Genomic DNA, 20,427 nt, shown 5'->3' on the forward strand with positions numbered 1-20,427 from the left:
GATACAGTATCCATCAGAACTCCAGAACAAAATTCTGATCAGGGGCAGCTCATGGGCAGGTCACCCAGTGTTCAGAAGGGCCCCATGCTTGGTTAAATGCTCTGCTGTCACCATCTTGAAATTCTTGTTTTTTAATAAGGGACCTTTATGTTCATATTGCCATAGGCCCTGCAAAGTAATCCTGATCCTGAAACATCTCCCTAGCTCTGAGATGATGCTGACCAGCCCCAGTAAGTATGGGGACCCAAGAAAGAGACAGGTTGAAACAGATAAGACCCTGATTCTATCCTCCTTTGGGGGCCACACATCTCTGCACATTGAGGGGAACAGAAAATGTCAGAAAGATCAAATTTCAGGGAGGGTTTCTGCATAATCTTTTGGTACAAAGCACCTACGGGAAGGGACCCCCCAGGCTTCCTGACCCAGAGCCCTGTCCTTCATGAAACCTTCCCCAATTCCTCAGCTTTGCTATCCTCAACTGTTCCCTGCCCCCACCCCACCCCATCACTGTAAAATGTCTGCCAGTCCTGAATGGGGGTGGCACATATGATGCATTTAAAATACCAAGGGGTCCTCAGCTACAATAAATGGATCAGGGCTTTAAGATCCTGATTCACACAAACCAATTGCTAAAAATTAACTGGAGTACTTTTATACAAACTGTGTGTATTATCTAATACCAAGGAATTTCTATTAACTTGTTAGATGATTATGGCATATTACATAAGAAAATGGCCATGTGTTTTAGAGATGCATGCTGAAGTATGCAGGGTTAAAAGATGAAATAAATGTGACAAAATCCCGGTAATGGTTGAAGCTGGGTGATGGGAATATGTACATTATAGGGGTTCATTATACAATTCTACTTTTGTATATTGGAACCTTTCAATTAAAAGGGGTGGGTGGTGGTAAAAGTGTATCTCCAAGAGAATTTGGAGAAAGTTTTCTGTAACGTCCCCAGAAGACCTCCCTACCGCCAGCCTTTGGGTAGCTTTCTCTAGAGCCAGCTCTGGCCAGCCCCCCATTGCATGCGGACTCATGTACGTGCATATGTGCATTTCCTCAGGGGGAACCATCCACTGCTTTCATGACGAGAGGGGTCGTGACCCCTCCTCCTCAAAACATTAAGGACCCACTGCCTTACACAGACGGGAACCCTGTTTGAAGTCCGCGTTGCCCCCCTCACCTCAAGATGGTCACTGCAGAGTGCGCCACAAATCGCGGGGGTGGCTGTGTGACCCGCACCTGGGGTCGCTTTGCTTGTGAGACCGTTTCTCCACCTGTAAAGTGGGGTCGTGGAACAGTTCACGCCGCCACAGGAAGGACGAGGTGTTTGGGCCGCAAGGCCGCCCGCCCGCTCTCAAGCGATTCCCACACGTGGCGTTGCCAGGACCCTGGTCCTGGACGCGCCCCCACCCCCTCCAGGTCCCCGCCAGTGCACTTCCCGCTCGGGGCAGCAATTTGTCTCCTTTTGAACCCCCGCCCCCGACGGGTTTCCCCCTTTGATTCTTGGCCCGGAGGCTTCCCCCCCGCTTTGAAATGCAAACCCGCCTCGGCTGGGGCCGCGGGCGGCTGGGAGCTATAAAAGGGCTGGGTGGGGCAGGAGCGGCGGCAGGGCCGGCGGGTTCAGGTGAGCATCGCGTGTCGTCGGGGCGGCCGGCAGCGGCTGCTCCAGGGCCCAGCATGCGCGGGAGGCCTCGCGGCCACCATGTATGTGGGCTATGTGCTGGACAAGGATTCTCCCGTGTACCCCGGCCCAGCCAGGCCCGCGAGTCTCGGCCTGGGGCCGCAAGCCTACGGCCCCCCGGCCCCGCCCCCCGCGGCCCCGCAGTACCCCGACTTCACTGGCTACTCTCACGTGGAGTCGGCCCCCGCGCCCCCCACGGCCTGGGGCGCGCCCTTCCCTGCGCCCAAGGACGACTGGGCCACCGCCTATGGCCCGGGCCCCGCAGCCCCCGCCGCCAACCCAGCTTCGCTGGCGTTCGGGCCCCCTCCGGACTTTAGCCCGGTGTCCGCGCCCCCTGGGCCTGGCCCAGGCCTCCTGGCACAGCCCCTCGGCGGCCCAGGCTCACCGTCCTCGCCTGGAGCGCAGAGGCGGACGCCCTACGAGTGGATGCGGCGCAGCGTGGTGGCTGGAGGTGGCGGTGGCAGTGGTAAGGACCCCTCCCTCACCCTCCGCCTCTGGACGGTTCTCCTGCCACCGCAGGTGCTGGTGCCCGGCCTAGGTAGCCCCTGTCTGACCTCTGGGCTGGCCCTGCGTGGGTTCCCGGGGATGTGGCCCTCCTGACCATTCTTGTCCTGTTCTCTCACCTTCCTCCTAAGTTTCAGCCTCTTGGTGCTTTAAGAAGCACAACCTAACCCTCTTTCTATACAGATAGGGAAACTGAGGCCTCTGCAAAATGAGGAAATGTGCCTTGCAGTTTCCCTGCTAGGCCAGAACTAGGAGGCAGGTCCCCATACTTGTAGCCCAGAACTCTTTAAGCAACACTGACCCTGGTGGTCTTCATGCACTTCTTCTACTTCTAACCCAGCCCCAAGCAAAGCCAGCAGACCCTCCCCTGAAGGAGGATCCACTGACTGTGTGAACATGGGCAGGTCACTTTCCTTTTTAGGCCTGAGTCTCCCTTAGGCCTGAGTCTCCCCATTGTACAATAAAGAGACCGGTGCATTTCCTTTGGGCTGAAAAAGAGTCCTTTTGGGTTAGATTGGGGCATGGGGTTCCTACCTTACCTCACAGGGCCCTCCCTGAACTCTTGACCCTGGGGGGGAGGGGCTGAGCAGTTGGGAAGGTGCCTACTGTTTGGCTCCTGAGCCTGTGAACCTCCTGCCCCCAGGCAGGCCTCTCTGATCCACCCTCTTCAAAGGCAGGGGAGGGGGCAGGACAAAGGCTCATCTTTAATGAGGGGCAACCTGACCTCCTTTATGGGTCCCCCCTTTGTCATGTAACAGGCTGGGTCTTGGGCTCAGTAGTGACTCCTGTTGGCAGGAAAGTGAACATGATTCTCCATTGTCAGGACTGTGTCCCGCCTGTCCTGACAAAGGCCACCTGGCCTTGGGGGCGGGAAGCTAGCCTGCCCACCCTTTGATGTCCAGCCCCTCCTCCCCCTCCCCCAGCTGGGAGTAAGCCTGGAACTTCCCCACCTCTCTTAACCCCATCTCCCCCTCACACCCAGCCTTCCTCCAGGACTGATGCTGGGCAGGGCTTGGTCAATAGCTACAGGTTTTGGCTGTAATCACACACACTTCTTGGAAGTCCCAGGGATATATAGAACCTCTTTCTTTGCCTCCAGAGAGATACAGATGACCAGGCACTGGCACTTGTTTCTGTAGTCTTGATTAAATAATAGCAGCTAATGTTACCAAACACTTACTAATGGACCAGGCACTTTCATATATTAACTCATTTAGCTCTTCTAACATTACAGGAAGTACTTTTATCACCTCCATTTTTAAGATGAAGAAACTGTGGCTTGAAGAGGTTAAATACTGCCCAAGACCGTATAACTAGTAACTGATGGGGCTGGTTCATGAACCCAGGCAGACAGAGTACCATGCCTATGCTCTATTCCACAACACTTAGATCAGTCATCTTTTCTGGGTCTCTGTTTTAGTATCTTGAGATGCGAGGAAAGTGCAGTGGTTTGTACCTTCGTTTGAGGGTACAAAAGGACTCCTCTGAAAAAAATCTGATGGAAAGTACAAATCTCCCTATTAAAAATGTCGCAACATTGGGCTGGCATTTTCAGGGGTTCTGGAGGCCACTGGAAGCTTTATCTGTAAGTCTCTGCGTTAGATTATATGAGAGGAGGTGGGAGGAGGTGTGGATCACTGGAGTCCTGCAGTTCTAGCTCTGCCCAGCTCTGGAGAAGGAAGCCTGCCTCTCTTGCTCTTCCGTTCCACTTTCTACTTCCTGCTGATCAGATGACTTCGGAGATGGACAGGGAGGTTCCCCATGGGTAGGGACTTGGAGAGAGGCCATCACTGTGTGAGAAGAAAGGAAAGGGCCAATGAGGATCAGAGGTCTAGTGGAAGCTTGGGGGAGCTTCGAGGCTGTGCATTGTCAGACAAATCACCTTGTCTCTCTGGGCATAAGAGCTGCCAAACCCAGCTTACCCTCTGGTCTCAAGAGTCATACATAAACTGTTATTTGCAGGTAGATGGGCATTTGTGACTGTGCCCAAAGGCAAAAGCATTTCCCCTTTTGCTGTCACAAAGTGGAGGTAAGAGCCAAGGGAGGTTTAGGGGTCCTGAGACTCCAGGGACAGGGCTGCCCCACCTTGCCAAGGATTCAGAACCTTCTTGAGGTCAGAGCTGCTGCTGCCTGTCTCCCGGGGGCATCTGATACTCACAGGTGCTCCTGAAGCGGGGGCAGAATTGGGGTAGGTCACAGGTTTGCCCTGAGAGAGAGGCCAAAGCCCTCCCCTCTTTGGCTTCAGTTTCTCCTTCTGGACATTGAAGGCACAGGATTTCCAGGGCTGGTTGTCTGGGACAGCTGAGGGAAAGTCATTGCTGCTGCCACCTTCCCAAACCCCACCAAAACTGGCCACCAGGCTGCCACCCTTCTTGGCCAGCCCCTTCCCCTGCTTCCCTGCCCCACGAAGCCTCTACTGTTACAAAATATCCAAACTGGATAGTTAGATATCAGACATACAGATAGGGAGACTGAGGTCCAGAGACTGTTAAGGAATGTTCCAGTTTCACATAAGTGGAGGGTGAGCTGGGTCAGATGGCCAGATGGATGGGTTAAAATTTCCTTACAGCTTCCTATCATCTTAGGATGAACTCTGCACTCCTTCCTGAGGTCTCCAAAACTGTACAGCATCAACACCTGGCCCCTGACTGCTTCCCCGGCCTCAGTCCAGGCGACAGCCACTCCAGCCTTCTTATAGTTCCTCAGACCTGCCAAGTCCTACTTCAGGTCTTGTGCATGTGCTGTTTCCTCTTCCAGGAATGCTCTTTGCCCTGATTCTTTGCAAGCCTGGTTCCCTCTCACCCTTCAGGCCTTAGCTTAATGGTCACCTCCTCCTAGAGGTCCTCCATGATTTAGGAGTCCTCTAAAGTAGACTCCTTTTATACTCAGGGATAATGTGTTTGCTTCAGAGCACTAACCCCAATTCCAGTTCACTCACTTACTTACCTAAATGTGTGCCTGTATGTTGTCTATTCCAGTGAGGTCCAGAGCTGCGTCTGTTTGACCCACCACTTCATCCTGGGGACCCAGTTCAGTGTGTGACAGTTAGTAGATGCTCAGACATTCTGTTGAATGAATGAACAGGGGAAGTATGAGGGAAAAAAGACATCTCTGGGAGTAAAAGGGGAGGGGGAGATCTTGGATCTAACACAGGTTTCTGGGCTTGGGACATGCAACTCTCCAGCCAAGCAGTTTCATCCAACAGGGGTACTGTCTCCTACTTGGACAGTACCCCCGACTGACTTGGAGAACTGGTGACCTGAGGTTGGTGAGCTCCAGCTTTATTTTAAGGAGAGGGTGGTGACAATGGGGAAAATGAAGGAGAGGTTTTTGGGTTTCTGTCAGTCTTCAATCCATAAACAAAATATGAATCCATTTCGAGCAATTAGTATCACTTGGCTGAAGCCGGGAGCAGAAATGACAAGAAGGGGTTCTACTTTTTTGTCTTCTCTCTTTGCATCTATAAATATCAGCGTTTTCACTAGGAGGGTTATAAATCACCCTTCCCTGGAAGGCTGAGCCTCTAGTTACTTGTGAATGCACAGTGACAGTACTGCACAAGTCAATGGTCCACTGGGGGTGGCGGAGGTCTCACAGGAGAGGGGAGATGTTCACTCTGATGATGGGACTATTGCAGTGGGGTTTAGAACCCCTTCAGCTTTCAGATGAGCGAAACTCAGGCCCATGAAGGTAGTGAACACCCTCTCCCCTCCCGATTCCAGGCTCTCTCCTTTGGTCCATTGCCACAGCCACCTTGAAGCAGCCTCTCTGACGCCCTAGCTGTCTTCTAAACCACTGCCATAGTTGCCTTCTTAAGGCACATCCACCTGCTTAAGAGTATTCTGTGGCTCCCCACTGCCATGGAATTGACCATTTCATTTTATGTCATTTCATTGATATAAAATCCAGTCCCATTTCTTCCCCCCCCGACCCCCCCCGCCGGGGCTAGGTTTGAACCCACCACCTCTGGTATATGGGGCCAGGTGGCTTTGAGCCACAGGTGCCGTCCCCAGTCCCATTTCTGTGGCATTCAGAGACCTCTTGACAACTGGCCCCAACTCTGTACTGAAGTCATTCCATTCTCCTACTAGTTTTGCCTGGACTTGGGGGTGTCCAACCCATGGCCTGTGGACCACATGAAGATTATGTGAGGACTTTTGTGCTTATCAGTGGTGGTGTATATCATGAAAATTCTGCACAGACATTTTTTTTCCTTGCTCATCAACTTTCGTTAGTGTTTGTGTATATTCAAGGTGTGGCCCAGGATAACTCTTCTTTTTTCAGTGTTGTACAGAGGAACCAGAAGGTTGGACACCACTGACAGAGATCATCCTTGAGGACAGTTAAGAGCTGGGGCTTGGGAGTCTCAAACCTGGATTGCATTTCTGTTAGAAGCTATATAGCCTTAGGCAAGCTGACTTTGATCATTTCTCTGAGTCTGGGTTTCTTCCATTGTAACATTAGGATAAAAGGATTGCTTGCACCTTGAAGCAGTGGTGATTGTAAAGCCTAGTCCTGCACCTAGCACACAGTAGGTGCTCAGAGGTACCTGTACCCACCTTGGCCAGTCCTTGGCAGGTGCACGTAAGCACACCTCACAGTCCCTACCTCTCCACCCTGGTCTCTTCTTCTGCAGCTTTACCAGTTCAAATGCTGCTCTTTCTCCATGGCTACCTCCTACTAGGAAGCCCTCCCTGTCCCCCCACCACACTGTATCAGGCTCTTGTTTTAACAACACTCATCACTGACTACTTTCATCATAGTGTTTGTCCCTGCTATCTACCATGTGTAATCCCCTCAAGAATCAGTCCCATCTTCACCCTGCCTTGCACATAGTAGGAACTCATGATACATAACCATGGCATTGGCTGAATCCTTACCATGTGCCAGGCACTGTGCCAAGAGCTTTACATGAATCATTACACTTCAATCTATTCATAATAATCCTGAGAGGTGTAAGGATCTATTATTAGACTCATTTTACAGATAAGGTTAATGAAATTCAGAGCAGGTAAGGTGGCCTGCTAAGGTCACACAGCAAGGATATGGCAGCATAACTTTCACACCCTGAGTCTACAGCCCAACAAGCATCTGTCAAATAAAGCAATATGCTCAGAGATAGGAGCCCCAGACTCCTGTCCTACATGCATCCCAGCCCAGGTAGAGAAAAAGGAGGCCAGTCAGGGAACAAGGTAGAAGAGGCTGGGGGAGGGGGACAGCAGGATCCGGGCTGTTTAAAACTGGCTTTCCAGGCAGAAGCTACATTTGACACCTCATCTCTCAGATGTAGCTGGGAAAGGGAATGACCCAGTTAGAAGGTGGCAGAAGGCTTTTTTTGGTTAGGTGTCCCCCCACCCACTGCGCTTTGGCAGATATTGCTGCTTAGAGCTTAGGGAATCACTGGGAAGGTCCAAAATGGCTTTGTTAGCAGCAGGTCTGGCTTGTCGGTAGGAAATTATCTTAATGGATGGCCTCTCCGGTTTCTGTCTTGAGCTCTTGGGATGTGGAAAGACCATTCACATCTAGAGTCAGGGCCATCACTATGTCAACATGCTGGACCCTCCCCATGCCACACTCACCCCTCGCGCTTGGTGGGGCACCTTACATCGATCCTCAGCATCACCAGAAAGAAGGAGCCGGCTAGGCCCAGCATCCTCCCATGACTTCCTGTTGCTTTTCAAATCCAAAGAGGCTCTGCCAGCCTCTCCAGCCTCATCTTGTGCCTCTCTAATTCATTTATTCTGGTAGTCAGGCATTCAAAGTTTCCGAGTGTCTCTTCTGTGCCAAACATGCTTCTGGGCACTGGAAGTTGTGGCCTAAACAAGGCAGGTGGGATCCACCAGAGGCTTGGTACTCTCCACTTCTCACTTTGTTCCTCCCTGCCTGAGGGCCTTTGCACGTGCTGTGCCCTCTTCCTGGGATACCCTTCCTAGCTCCTTCTCAACCTTCAGGCCTTGGCTTAAATGTTGCCTTCTCCAGGAGACCTCCCTTAGCTAGGGAAGAGTAGGTTTCTGTTCCCCTCCTCCTCACTCAGTCTAGCTCTCAGCTCCCTGCCCACTTTCCTTCTCATTAGTCATCATGGTTTGCCATTATTTCATTCGTTTGTTTTTAAGCTACGACCCTATGAATGAGGGGAATAAACTATTTAACAAATAAACCCTGAGCATCTATTATAGTACTAGTAATATGAACTAGCATCGTAGTTCAGCATGTGCTCAGCATTTTTCCAAATGCAGGATTTCTGACCTGGGAACAGCAGATTTCTTCCCCATTAGATTAGTGGTTTGGACAAAGGCTTGGGAGCCATAGAGATGGACAAAAGGATGTGCTTCAGAGGATGAACTGACCAGCCACTACAGTGGAAGTGGAGAACGAGGGAGACAGGACTCAGAGGTACAACATTGGCATTTGACCTAAGTGGCTAAAGGATGGGGCTGCTGTTTACTGAGATGAGGAAGAAGAGGAAGTAGCAGGTTTGTTTCATATATTCACCAAGGATTCATCAGGTACTCACTGTATGTGTCAGCCATGTGGTAGATGCCGGGTGAGCAAAGTGGCAAGGTCCATACCCTCACCAAGCACATAAGCATCTAAGGCCCAAAGAGAGGGTATTGCCAAGGCCAGGCAGCCAGTGAGGGATAGAAAAGGGCTGGAGACCAGAGTTCCTTCCCGTACCCTCACCCTGAATGTGAGACTACAGGACCCACACACACAGAGGATTAGTATAGACTTAACTTCCAGACTAGAGGAAGATGGCCAATGGGCCAGTGGACTGGAAACCACCAGGAAACAGCTCAGGGAAGTTTTACGTTGTTCAGCCTGGGAGGAGACCAGAATGGATGCAATTCTTATTTGCAAATCTTAGAAGGGCTTCCTGTGGCCCTATTGAAAAACATAGGAAGAGTATAAATGGGTGATAGACACCAGAACAGCCTGCCTTGCAGCTTGTAGGTATGAGCCACATGCAACGTGGGCATCTAGCTCTTGGCAGGAGTTTGACCTTGCACTATTGTCCAATAGGACTTTCTGCTATGATGAAAATGCTGTGTGAAAATGCTGTCCAATAGGATAACCACTAGCCAAATGTGGCTATTGAGCGCTGGAAATGCAGCTAGTGTGACTAAGAAACAGAATTTTACATTTTATTGAATTAATTTCAATTTAAATAGCCACATGTGGCTAGTGGTTGTCATATTAGACAGCATAGGAAAATCCTTCTCAAGAGTTCCTAGCATGGAAATCCATTCTGGATGAGCTCCTTGTTCTCCCGTTGAGGAATCTTTTCTATCTCTTTTGGTTCTTTTGTCTGTGTTTATAGTATCATCTTCATCATCATTGTCATCACAGATAGTTTTATTAATAATTACTTTGTTAACCAGATTATCACATCTGGTCTCCGTAACTACCATGTAAAGGAAGCATTCATATGTTCATTTTATAGATAAATAAACTTGGATTCAAAGAGGTCCACTGACTTGCCTGGAGACATAACTGCTGTCATGTGGCTGGGCTAGGTTAGAACCATCAAGTCTATCTAAAGTCCCTTCCTCTCTTCTGCCTCCCAAAGTCAGGTCAGACTGTGGACCTTGATGAAGCAGATAGGATAGCAGATGGTGCAAAGGTGGCCCTGGAGGAGGGGGTGCAGTGGTGACTGAGAACTCTGAGAAGTAAGGAGGATGACAGTGGGGAGAGGAGGCCTGGTTAAGGCTGCAGGGCTTTTGTGGGTGGCTGACCCAGCCAACCCCTCCTATGCCACCCTGATGCCAGCCTCATCCCTGCTCAAGGGCTTGAGGAACCACGGTATAGCAGCCTAACATTGCCAAATCAGCCAGGAAAAGGACCCTTCCTTGGCCCAACAGCCACAAAAGTCATTCATCATTGTGGAACTGGTGAGGTCAGAACTGTGCAATGGAGGGCCTACCCCAATAGTAGAGATAGGAAAACAGGCTCCCGTGGGAGATCACATGAACAGCTGGGGGCCCTGCCAGATCTGCCAGGTCAGTGTGTTCTTCACCCTGCAGCTCCCTGTCGGGTGACATTCGTTTCTCTCCCAAGGGATCCCTCCAACATCCACTTCTGCAAATAGCTCAGTCTTCCTTTTCATCTGCGTGCTGTCTGCGCCTTACAGACTGCTTTCACATCCATTCCATTCCCCAGGCCGGGGGAAGGAAAGGCCACTTGTCAAGACCTTCAGCTCAGGATGTCCAGACTGGAGTACAGTCCAAGCCTCTTGCCTTCAGCCAAGGTCTGGAAACTCACCCCTGTACACTCGACCTTTCCTAATTCTCAGTAGTGTGATGCTGCTAGGATACAGGTCCCTTACCAGAAGTCTCACCACCTTGATGCTGGCCCATGCCGTGCCATCTTTGCAACTCTCCTCCATGTGTCACCTTGAGTGGGGAGATTAGTCCACCTGAGTACCTCTGTCTTTCCCAGCTTTCCTTTTGCTGTTTTCCCTGCAAATGACCTAGCAAGTGACCTTATCTGGGAAAATACATCCGGAGACTCTTTGCAGTAGGAGTCTAAGGCTTCCCTATTCCAATTTCCCTGAGCCCCTCCCACGAAAGGCGTTATGCTCTCCCCTTTGTCATTCCCAGACTGGCACCACAGATGTGGGCGAGCTCCCTGTCCTGAGGCACCCAGTGTGGGTCTCCAAGGGACTTGGCTGGGCCTTACCTCCCTGTGGGTGCTAACTGGTGCAACAGGCAGAGATTGGGATTTAATCCTTAAGGGAAAGCTCAGAACTGCAGAATCCAGAGGGCCTTCAGACTGGTGCACAGGAGAAACTGAGGCTCAGAGAGGAGGAGGGACTTATTCAGAGCTACACGGATGGCGTAGAACTGCTGACTCCAGCTGGTGGTTCAGAATGCCCAGCGAACTTGTTAAAAATGGCAGGGAGATTACATGGAGTAGATCTGGGGTAGAGCCTGCACAAGCGTATTTGGAGCCCCCCGTGTGTGCACACATGTGTGCCTGTGTGTTGTGTGTGTTGGGTAATGGCATCTTGATGCATAGCCAATTAGGCTTGGACCACCCAGGGAAGGGTCACAGAGGGTTCAGGGCTAGATTTGTGGTCCAGACCTTGAGGGCCACAGCTGGTCATCCCCCAGGGCCACAAACCCAATAGGAAAAAGGCAAAGGAAGTGCTGACCCAAAGGCCATCTGATTTTCATAGAGCCACTCACCCCATCCTGGAGCAGAGGCCTCACTCAGTCTTAGCCTGGACCTGGCTAGGTGGGGGGCCCCATTGCAGGCTGTCGTGGCTCCTGGCCACTGTCCTCCAGCTGGGCAGGCCTGGTGTCTAGACTCTCAGACTGGGAACTCAGTCTTAGAATTCTTTCATCTACAATAACAAACACAATCAGAAAATCAACAAACATTGAGAGCTTCATGTTACCAAGTTGGAAGGACCTTATAAATAAATAGTCTCTTCCAACACACCACCTATTGCACAGACCCATTTCCTGGCATTCCTTACAGAAGGTCATCCCATTGCAATTGGAAATGAGTAAGATCTGCTTCCACCCTGTGCGTCTACCCTGTGCCAGTAGGTACAGTGCTAGGCATCATTCACCCATCTCAAGCCATCCCCTGTATATTTTGGGGTTGGAGATAATTACAGGAAACTTTACACTGTGTGATAGGTTCTAAGTGCTCTTTCTGAGGATAGATAAACCTGTTTGAATCCCACCTGCCAGATGTGTGGATCTCTCTGACTCTCAGTTTTCTTATCTGTAAAATAGGGATAAAAATTGTACAACTCCATGAGTTGTTGAGGGATGTGTACAAAGTACCTGGAATACGGATGTGTTGGCTCTTATTAGAATAACAATTATCTCTATTTTACAGATACAGAAAATGAGGCTCAAAGAGGTAGGGAGACTGTCCTAAGTCACCCAGCCAGTGATAAGCTGCACTTCACAATCTCAGAGGTTTGCTTGCCCAAACAACCATGTCAGGGCCACCTGGAGAGTTATTAAAGTGCCAAATCCCTGAGCCTCATTTCAGCCCCACTGAATGCAAGTTTTAGGGATCAGAATCTGTGCTTTGAAAAAGTTAGGGTTCAGTGGCTTGTGCCTGCAATCTCAGCTACTTGGGAAGCTTAGTCAAGAGGATCACTTGAAGCCAGGAGTTTGAGACCACCTGGGCAACATAGCAAGACTACTCTCTCTAAAGAAGAAAAGCTCCCCAGGTTGTTCTGTGCTGCTGGTCCGGCATTTGGTCAGCCATTAGCCGACCAAATGCTCTAGGGGACAGGGAGTCTGCTGCCTCCCACAGCAGCCTGATTCACATGGTTGGGACCTTCTGTGCATCCCAGAGTCAGATTAGAGAAAGCCTCTCATTAGGGAGAGTTATCTGGGCCTCTTTTCTCTTGTGCTCACCCTGAAGAGCTTCTGCCCATTCTCCCACCCACTCACACTGGCATCTGTCCCAGAGGGTTACTCATTAGGTGGTTGGGAGTGGCCAGGCCCTCATTAGACACCTGTGAGAGGACGCGGACTTCCCCTCAGCCCCACGGTCCCAGGGGCCTGTAAATGATTCATCCTAGGCCCTCTCCCCACCCCGCTGCTCTCACGCACCTTCCTGCCTCCTCCTTCCTAGGTGCTGGAGGTGACACAGGTGCTCAGAGGAAGGGGAAAAGGTGGCTTGGGACAGTCTGGAGTTCTGGCCCAGAGCTGGGACTGGAGCCCAGTGTTCCTGACCATCATTAAAAATATAAATTCACCTCTGCTGCACGTGGTGAAAATTTAAACACCCCAGTCTCCTTCCTACCTGTGGCTTTCCAGCCTCTGGTTCCTCCTCAGAGGCAGCCCCTACTATTGGCTTCTCATATATTCTTTCACAAAGAACAGACATGGATGAGCATGTGTGTGTGTCCCCAGTTTTTATGCATAAATGGCAACATACTATTTACACCATTCATGTCTTGTTTTTTGTCACATTATCTTAGAAATTGCTTCTTATTGGTACATGTGAAATTTTTTTTTTTCCTGGAATTGGGGTCTTGCTCTGTCACCCAGGCTAAACTGCAATAGCATGACCATAGTTGACTGCAGCCTTGAACTCCTTGGTTGAAGTAATTCTTGTGCCTGAGCCTCCCGAGTAGCTAGGAGTACAGCTACTCCACCACACCTGGATATTTTTTTAATATTTTTGTAAAGATGTGGTCTTGCTATGTTGCTCAGGCTGGTCTCAAACTGCTAGCCTTAAGCAATCCTCCTGCCTTGGCCTCCTAAGATAATGGGATTACAGGCTTGAGCCACTGCCTGGCCTATAATTTCTTTTTAATGATGGCATAATACTCCTCTCCATGGTTAACCAGTTCCTTACTTAGGCACAGTTCCTTACTGTGCACATGTGTGCTGTTTTTAGTCTTGTGGTATTAGAAACATCACTGAGCGGGTCTCTGTGGGCTTAGTTCCTGGAAGTTGACTTCAGGGGTGAAAGGGTATGTGTCTGCTAAATGAGGCTAGATAATGCAAGTTGGGCTCCAAGGAAGATATTCCAGTTATCACTCCTTGGACAGCATATGGGATTCCCTGGTTTCTGGGCCACACAGATATCAAATATTTTGTTCTTTGGCACAGCCATTTCCTTAGCAATTAAACTGTGTACTTCAAACAGTTCTAGCAGATAGAATTTGGCCCATTGGCCAAATTCTGGGGCTTCTGAGCTTACCAGCCCCTCTCCAGGGCCCAGAGAGGGAGTGGCAAAGCCCATGGGCCAGGTCTTCCCTGCAGTCTTGCCAGGACAGAGAGGAGTCACTGTGCAGCTAAAGCCCTGTCTCTCTCTAGCCCACCCACCCACCTTCATCTGGGGGAAGAGCCAGGCTGGAGGTGAGGACACCTGAGTCCTGGTCATAGCACTATCAGGCAGGATGGCCCTCAGTGAATGCCTTCTCTGAGCTCCATCTATGAAATAATAGGTCCATGCTTCCTCATCAGGAAGGGTGGGAGTGATAACTGGGGTGCCAAGGGACAGGCAGCCTGCATGACCACTGCCTGCAATCTCTCAGGCCCAGGTCCAGATGGGCAGGAAGCCTCATCCCCTGCCTGGGCATGTCCTCCTCTTGGAGGTGGGTGTGAGGCCTACAGGTCCTCCAGCCCACGTCCACCTTGGGACTCTCAGGGCCTTGTGCTCACCATGGTCTGTCTCCTCCTTTCCCAACAATAGGTGGAGGGGTGGTCTGCTGTTACACTCTGTCATCAATGCTTGTGGGTGCTCCATGACAGGCCTGAAATATGGCAGGGTGAGGAGTTGTGCCCCTCACGGGAGGGGCAGTGAGAGCGCTAGACCAGGGGATGTGGCTTTAGGCAGGTCAGTGCCTGTCTGGGTACCTAGTGACCCTGACTATGTAGGGAGGGCAGACTAGGACTCACCAGGCCTCTCCTTTGGACCTCGGTGGCCATGTCACCATTGTGAACCATGGTCTTTCCCTCTGTAAAGTGGGAGGAGACTACACTCCCATGACCCTTTCTGGGTTGAGTCCAGTGGACTCTTTGGGGCTGTGGATTCAAAGCCATGCTGGACTCTGGTGGTGGTGACATTAGGCAGAACTGTTGTTGAGTCAGCGTCAAATTTTCTAGGCCAAGGAGGGGCCCCATCTGGAGCCAAGGCCTGGGTAGCCACTCCTTTGGCCTTTTCCTGGGGCCAGGCCTGGCCAGAGGCCAAGGGTATCCCGTGCTGCATCGGGCAGCAGACTGGGGTCAGTGGATATGGAGCGTCCGGTGCGGTTCCGCTGCTCTGGCAGAAAACCCAGGGAAAAGCTGCCCAGGAACATCTGCTGTCTCCCATTCTCCACGAAACCGTTTGGCTTGTGGGGAGCCTGGTGGCTGTCCTGCCAAGCTGCGTAGGCTTGGTGGAGGGGGTGGTAGTTAGCACAGAGACGCTGAGGGACAGGCAGGGCTGGGCTGTGACCCAGGGAGGTGAGGGCCAGGCTGTTGTCTGGGGCACTTGAATGAGGGGTCAGTGGTTATTTGGAGACACATCATGTCCTGGTGGGACACATGTGTGGGGTCTGAAAGTGCTTGTGTGTGTCTCCTATTTATAGCTACACGCTCAGCTTCCTACAAAGGAAACTGGTGTTTAGCCAGGCCCCCACACCAGCCAGACCAAGCATGATTCTTAATATTCTCTCCAGACAGATATTCTATCTCAGTCCCAAAGAAAGCCCTGACATTAATCCCAGACAGTCCTCAAATCTGGTTCTTGGCCCCAGGCTGAGCCCCGTAGAGAAGCCGAGGCACTGCCCTCTCTCCTGGGTGATCGTAGGTTTCCTGTGTTTCCCCTCCCTCCTGCCAGTCTGTTCTCCATGCTTCAGACCTCATGTCTCCTCTGCTCAGAATCCTGCCATGGCTCCCACCTCCGACAAAGTACAACCCAGAACCCCTCCCTATGTCCCATCCCTGTCCCCTTGCCCTCTGCACCCCACCAGCTTCCTCACTGTTCCTTAGACACACCAGACAGTAGGCATGTTCCCACCTGAGGCCCTTTGCACTTGATGTTCCCTCTGCCTGGAACCCTTTTCCCAAGATATCCACATAACTCTCCCTTACCTCCTTTAGATTTTTGCTTGAATTCACTTTCTCAGCTGGGTGCAGTGGCTTACATCTGTAATCCCAGAACTTTGGGTGACTAAGGAGAGAGGACTCCTAGAAGCCAGGAGTTTGAAACCAACCTGAGCAACATGGCAAGACCCCAACTCCATGAATTGGGCTGCAATAAACATTCTGGAGCAAATATCTTTGTTGTAAAGTGATTTTTGGTCTTTTGGATATATACCTAGTAGAGAAATTGCAGGATTGAATGGCATGTTTATTGCAGCCCAATTCATAATTGCCAAGTCATGGAAGAAACCCAAGTGCCCATAGACCCATGAATGGATTAACAAATTGTGGTATATGTGTGCTATGGAATACTATGCAGCCTTAAGAAACAATGGAGACTTTACCTCTTTTATGTTTACATGGATGGAGCTGGAACATATTCTTAGTAAAGTATGTCAAGAATGGAAGAAAAAGTATCCAATGTACTAAGTACTATTATGAAACTTACAATCACCCACACTTCCATATGAAAGATAAAACACAACTATAGCTGTGTTTTACAGGATGGAGGGGTAGAGGAGGGGGAGGAGAGGTGAGGAGGGGAGCTTGGCTGCAGGGAGGGTAATCAGTGGGACCACACCTATGGCGCGTTTTGCAAGGGTACGTCAAATCTATTAAGTGTAGAGTATAAATATCTTAACACAATAATTAAGAAAGTGAGGTGAAGGCTATGTTAACCAGTTTGATGTAAGCATTCCAAATTGTATATAAAATCAGCACATTGTATCCCATAAATGCTTTAATGTATACAGCTATGATTTAATTAAAAAAAAAAAAGACCCTGTCTCTACAAAAAAAAAAAAAAAGGAAAGAAAGAAAAATTAGCTGGGTGTGGTGGCATACACCTATAGTTCCAGCTTCTCAGGAGGCTGAGGCAGGAAGATCAGTTGAGCTCAGGAGTTTGAGGTTGCAGGGAGCTATGATAATGACACTACACTCTAGCCAAGGCAACAGAATCAGACCCTGTTCCCCCACAAAACAAAACTCTCTTCTCACTAAGGCTTCCACAGACTACTCTATTCAAAATCCTCAGCCTCCTCCTCCTCCCTCAATTCTCACTCCTCCTTCCATGCTTCCTTTTTCCACTGAAATACTTATCATCAAGTAGCATAGCAAATATTTTCCATGTTATTTTCTTTCTGTCCATCTCCCTCCCTTAGAACTTAAGCTTCATGAGGGCAGGGATTCTTTTTTTTTTTTTTTTTTGCTCAGTGCTGTCCCCCTACCTGCAGCTTGGCTCACAGCAAGAGCTCAGTAAGTAGATGTGGGAAGACTAGTTACTCCTGACCTGTACCTGGACTTAGGCAGATCAGCCTCCAGCCACCAGCCCCCATCTCCCAGTCCCTGGCATAGCCCCAGCTCAGGGCTTGGTGTCATGGGCCGAACCTTTCCAGGTCCACCAACACCCTAGTCCTTCCTGTCTGACTCTGGGGCCATCCACAGGCATTCAGCCCTCATGCACAGAACAATCCCTGAATCCTTCTGCTTCTTCCTTCACATGTAGTGGCTCTTCCCTGCTCTCATTGCATGCACAGGAGGCAGCAGCAGCTGACATCTCCTTGGTCTCAATCACCCTTGCCTGCCTCCACGTCTGTAGCATTCAACCTTTGGTCTGTGGACCATGCAATCAGAACCACTTGTGGAGGGGTGTTAAAAATGCACATTGCTCCCCAGATTTTCTGATTAAATGATCAGGGATGCCCTATAAGCTGTGTTTTTCACAAGCTCTGCAACTTGGAACTGCTGTTTCTAGGCTGGTGGAGCTGGCAACCAGAGTAGGACTGTAGGTCAGGAGACCTGAGTTGAAGCTCCAGCTCCACCAGCAGCTTGCTGTGCAATGCTGAGCAGGTTGCTTCCCCTCTCTGAACCTGTTAACTCCCTGATGGGCATGAGAGGAATACTTGCCTCTGGGCTGTCAGTCTGCAAGTCTGAGACTGGGGAAAGATTTTTACCCCCAGGACAGGGCTATATGTCCCTCTCCACTTCAAGTTCCTACTTTAGGGAGACTGTATTGTTCTTCCTCCTGAGAGCCCTACCAGAGCTTTCTGCAGACTCTGCCTCCCTCCTCATTTTCCCTTCTGTCTCCTTCTGGTTCTCAGGTAAGACTCGGACCAAGGACAAGTACCGTGTGGTCTACACCGACCACCAGCGCCTGGAGCTGGAGAAAGAGTTTCATTATAGCCGTTATATCACCATCCGGCGGAAATCAGAGCTGGCCACCAATCTGGGGCTTACTGAACGGCAGGTGTGTGGGTGTTCCTGTCTCCACCATAGGAGCAGTGCAGGGACTATGGTCTCTAAGCTGCCAAGAAGATTCTGGAGCTCAGTAGAGGAAGAACAGAGAGGTTAAGTCTCCAGGTCATTTTCACACAGCACAGCAGAAACTGAGCTGCTGCCACCCACGCCCCCGAACTCAGTATCCTTGCTCCAAATAGGGGTCTAAGGGGATCTGATTACTCATAGGCCACAGCAGGCTAAGGTCAGTGCTGTAAGAGCCATCAAGTGCCATTTAAATGAGAAGAGGGAGCAGGCACAGGAAAGAGAGGAAATGCTTGCTGCAGTGGTGTGAGAGCATGGCCTAGCAAGATGGGGAAGCAAGATCTGGAGGGGAGAATGCACCCAGGTGGCAGAGGGGCTCACTGACCTCCCTCCCTCTTTCTTGCTCTTGTCACTCGTCTCACCACCTGCCCCATCTCTGCTCTCTAATCCCATAGGTGAAGATCTGGTTCCAGAACAGGCGGGCAAAGGAGCGCAAAGTGAACAAGAAGAAGCAGCAGCAGCAACAACAGCCTCCACAGGCACCAGCAGCCCACAATGTCACCCCCACCCCCGCCGGGTCAGCTCTTGGGGGCCTGTGCCCCAGCAACACCAGTCTCCTGAGCACATCCTCCCCAATGCCCGTTAAAGAGGAGTTTCTACCATAGCCCTGTGCCCAGCTTTGTGGACCAGGGGACCTGGGGACTCAGGTGCTGGGAATGGGCTCCGGTGGGGAGTCTGAGTCCCAGCCCTGCCCCATCCTTCTGGGTCACTGTGGATAAGTCACCCCCATCTCCCACTGCATCCCCTTGGCCCATCTGTACCAGTGAGCCTGTTGGATAAGGACCTCTTACATCTCCTATGTTCTAGACTCCAGGGTGAGAGGTCTCAATCTCTTGGGGGCACTTTAATCCTCAGAGGGCTGGGGGAGGAGCTGGGACAGTGCACCAGGCCCCACTTCCTTCAAGGGGTGGGGTGGGAGGCTACTGTAGGGACACACCCGCACCTGACCCTGGAGAAAGGAGATGGAAGTGAGAGAAGATGGAATGCTTGCAGAGCCTGACCTGAGGAGGAAGGAAAGGTCAGCTGTCCCTGCCTCTTCCTGCAGTCTCACCTTCTCCAGCCCCATCTTACTATGCCCTGAACCCTCTCCAGGCTGGATGCTGAGCATAGCCCATAGTGCTATGTTCTGATGACCACCCTGCTAGGTTGCAGAATCCAGTACCCTCACTAGAGGTGCTCAGTGAGGCTTCTAAATTAAGAGAGAGGCCTCTCAAGGAGAGAAGGGGCAGAGTTCACCCTGCTAGGTTTCTGCTACCCCACTGGGCTGTCCATCAGAACCCACTCTCCAGGGAGACCCCGGAGGACTTTCTCCGAACCAACCAGGTGTTGTATATAGAGTGGAATCTCTTGGATATACCTTCAAGAATAAATTTTTTCCTCTTTTTAGAAATGTGTAAGTCTAATTTATACATAGCATTAAAGAAACATTTTTAAGAAGTACAAATCATCCTCACCCTTTCCTAACAATTTTATATTCCTCCATTTTTGTTGGCCTACAACAAGGTCACCTTTAAAATACATTTGAAAGTTCAAAACAGGACATTGTTAGAATAGGTCTATGTAAAAGTTTGAGTCCATTTTATAAGCAGAATCCTCTGGCTTACTGTATCAGTCATTTGAATTTTCCACATACTTTCGGTTCAGATTTTCCTTCTAATGTATGACATTGACTATGTACCCCTAGGTGCCAGGCATAGTTGGGCCTGGGAAACACACAGTTTTTGCTCCCCAGAAGCTCCAGTTGAGTGGGGACGATTGCCAGGTATATGGATAATGCTGGTATAACAGGATAAGGGCCCATCAGAGGTGTGCCCAGGGAAGCCAGAGCATCTAGGGAGTAGAGCGTGTTCCTAGCTTATCCCAGAAGGCTGGAAACCTTCCTGGAGGAGGGAATGTTTGAACTGAGACCAGAGGAAGTGAGTGCTGGTCAGGCCAAGAAGGGAAGAAAGGTAAAAGAGAATGTGAGCAACATGAACTTAAAGCATAATTTTTTTTTTTTTTTTGTAGAGACAGAGTCTCACTGTACCACCCTCGGGTAGAGTGCCGTGGCGTCACACGGCTCACAGCAACCTCTAACTCTTGGGCTTACGCGATTCTCTTGCCTCAGCCTCCTGAGCAGCTGGGACTACAGGCGCCCACCACAACGCCCAGCTATTTCTTTGTTGCAGTTTGGCTGGGGCCGGGTTTGAACCCGCCACCCTCGGCATATGGGGCCGGCGCCCTACTCACTGAGCCACAGGCGCCGCCCAAACTCCTGAGAGTTGCTATCTGGGGCCTTCTCTCCCCAGGAACTGCAGTGCCAGATGCCTA

The 20,427-nt window shown here is 50.6% G+C and overlaps 1 protein-coding gene across 1 annotated transcript; it reads left to right on the forward strand.

Moving 5' to 3' along the window:
- The first annotated feature begins 1,630 nt into the window (after positions 1–1,630).
- Positions 1,631–19,064, forward strand: CDX1 (caudal type homeobox 1). Its single transcript, XM_053565979.1, has 3 exons — positions 1,631–2,153; positions 17,898–18,043; positions 18,513–19,064. Exons 1-3 carry the CDS (start codon positions 1,709–1,711, stop codon positions 18,720–18,722), a joined length of 801 nt encoding a protein of 266 aa, XP_053421954.1. The 5' UTR covers positions 1,631–1,708; the 3' UTR covers positions 18,723–19,064.
- The last annotated feature ends 1,363 nt before the right edge of the window (positions 19,065–20,427 follow it).

This window comes from Nycticebus coucang, chromosome 17 (genome assembly GCF_027406575.1).
Source record: "Nycticebus coucang isolate mNycCou1 chromosome 17, mNycCou1.pri, whole genome shotgun sequence".
Taxonomy (NCBI): Eukaryota; Metazoa; Chordata; class Mammalia; order Primates; family Lorisidae; genus Nycticebus; species Nycticebus coucang.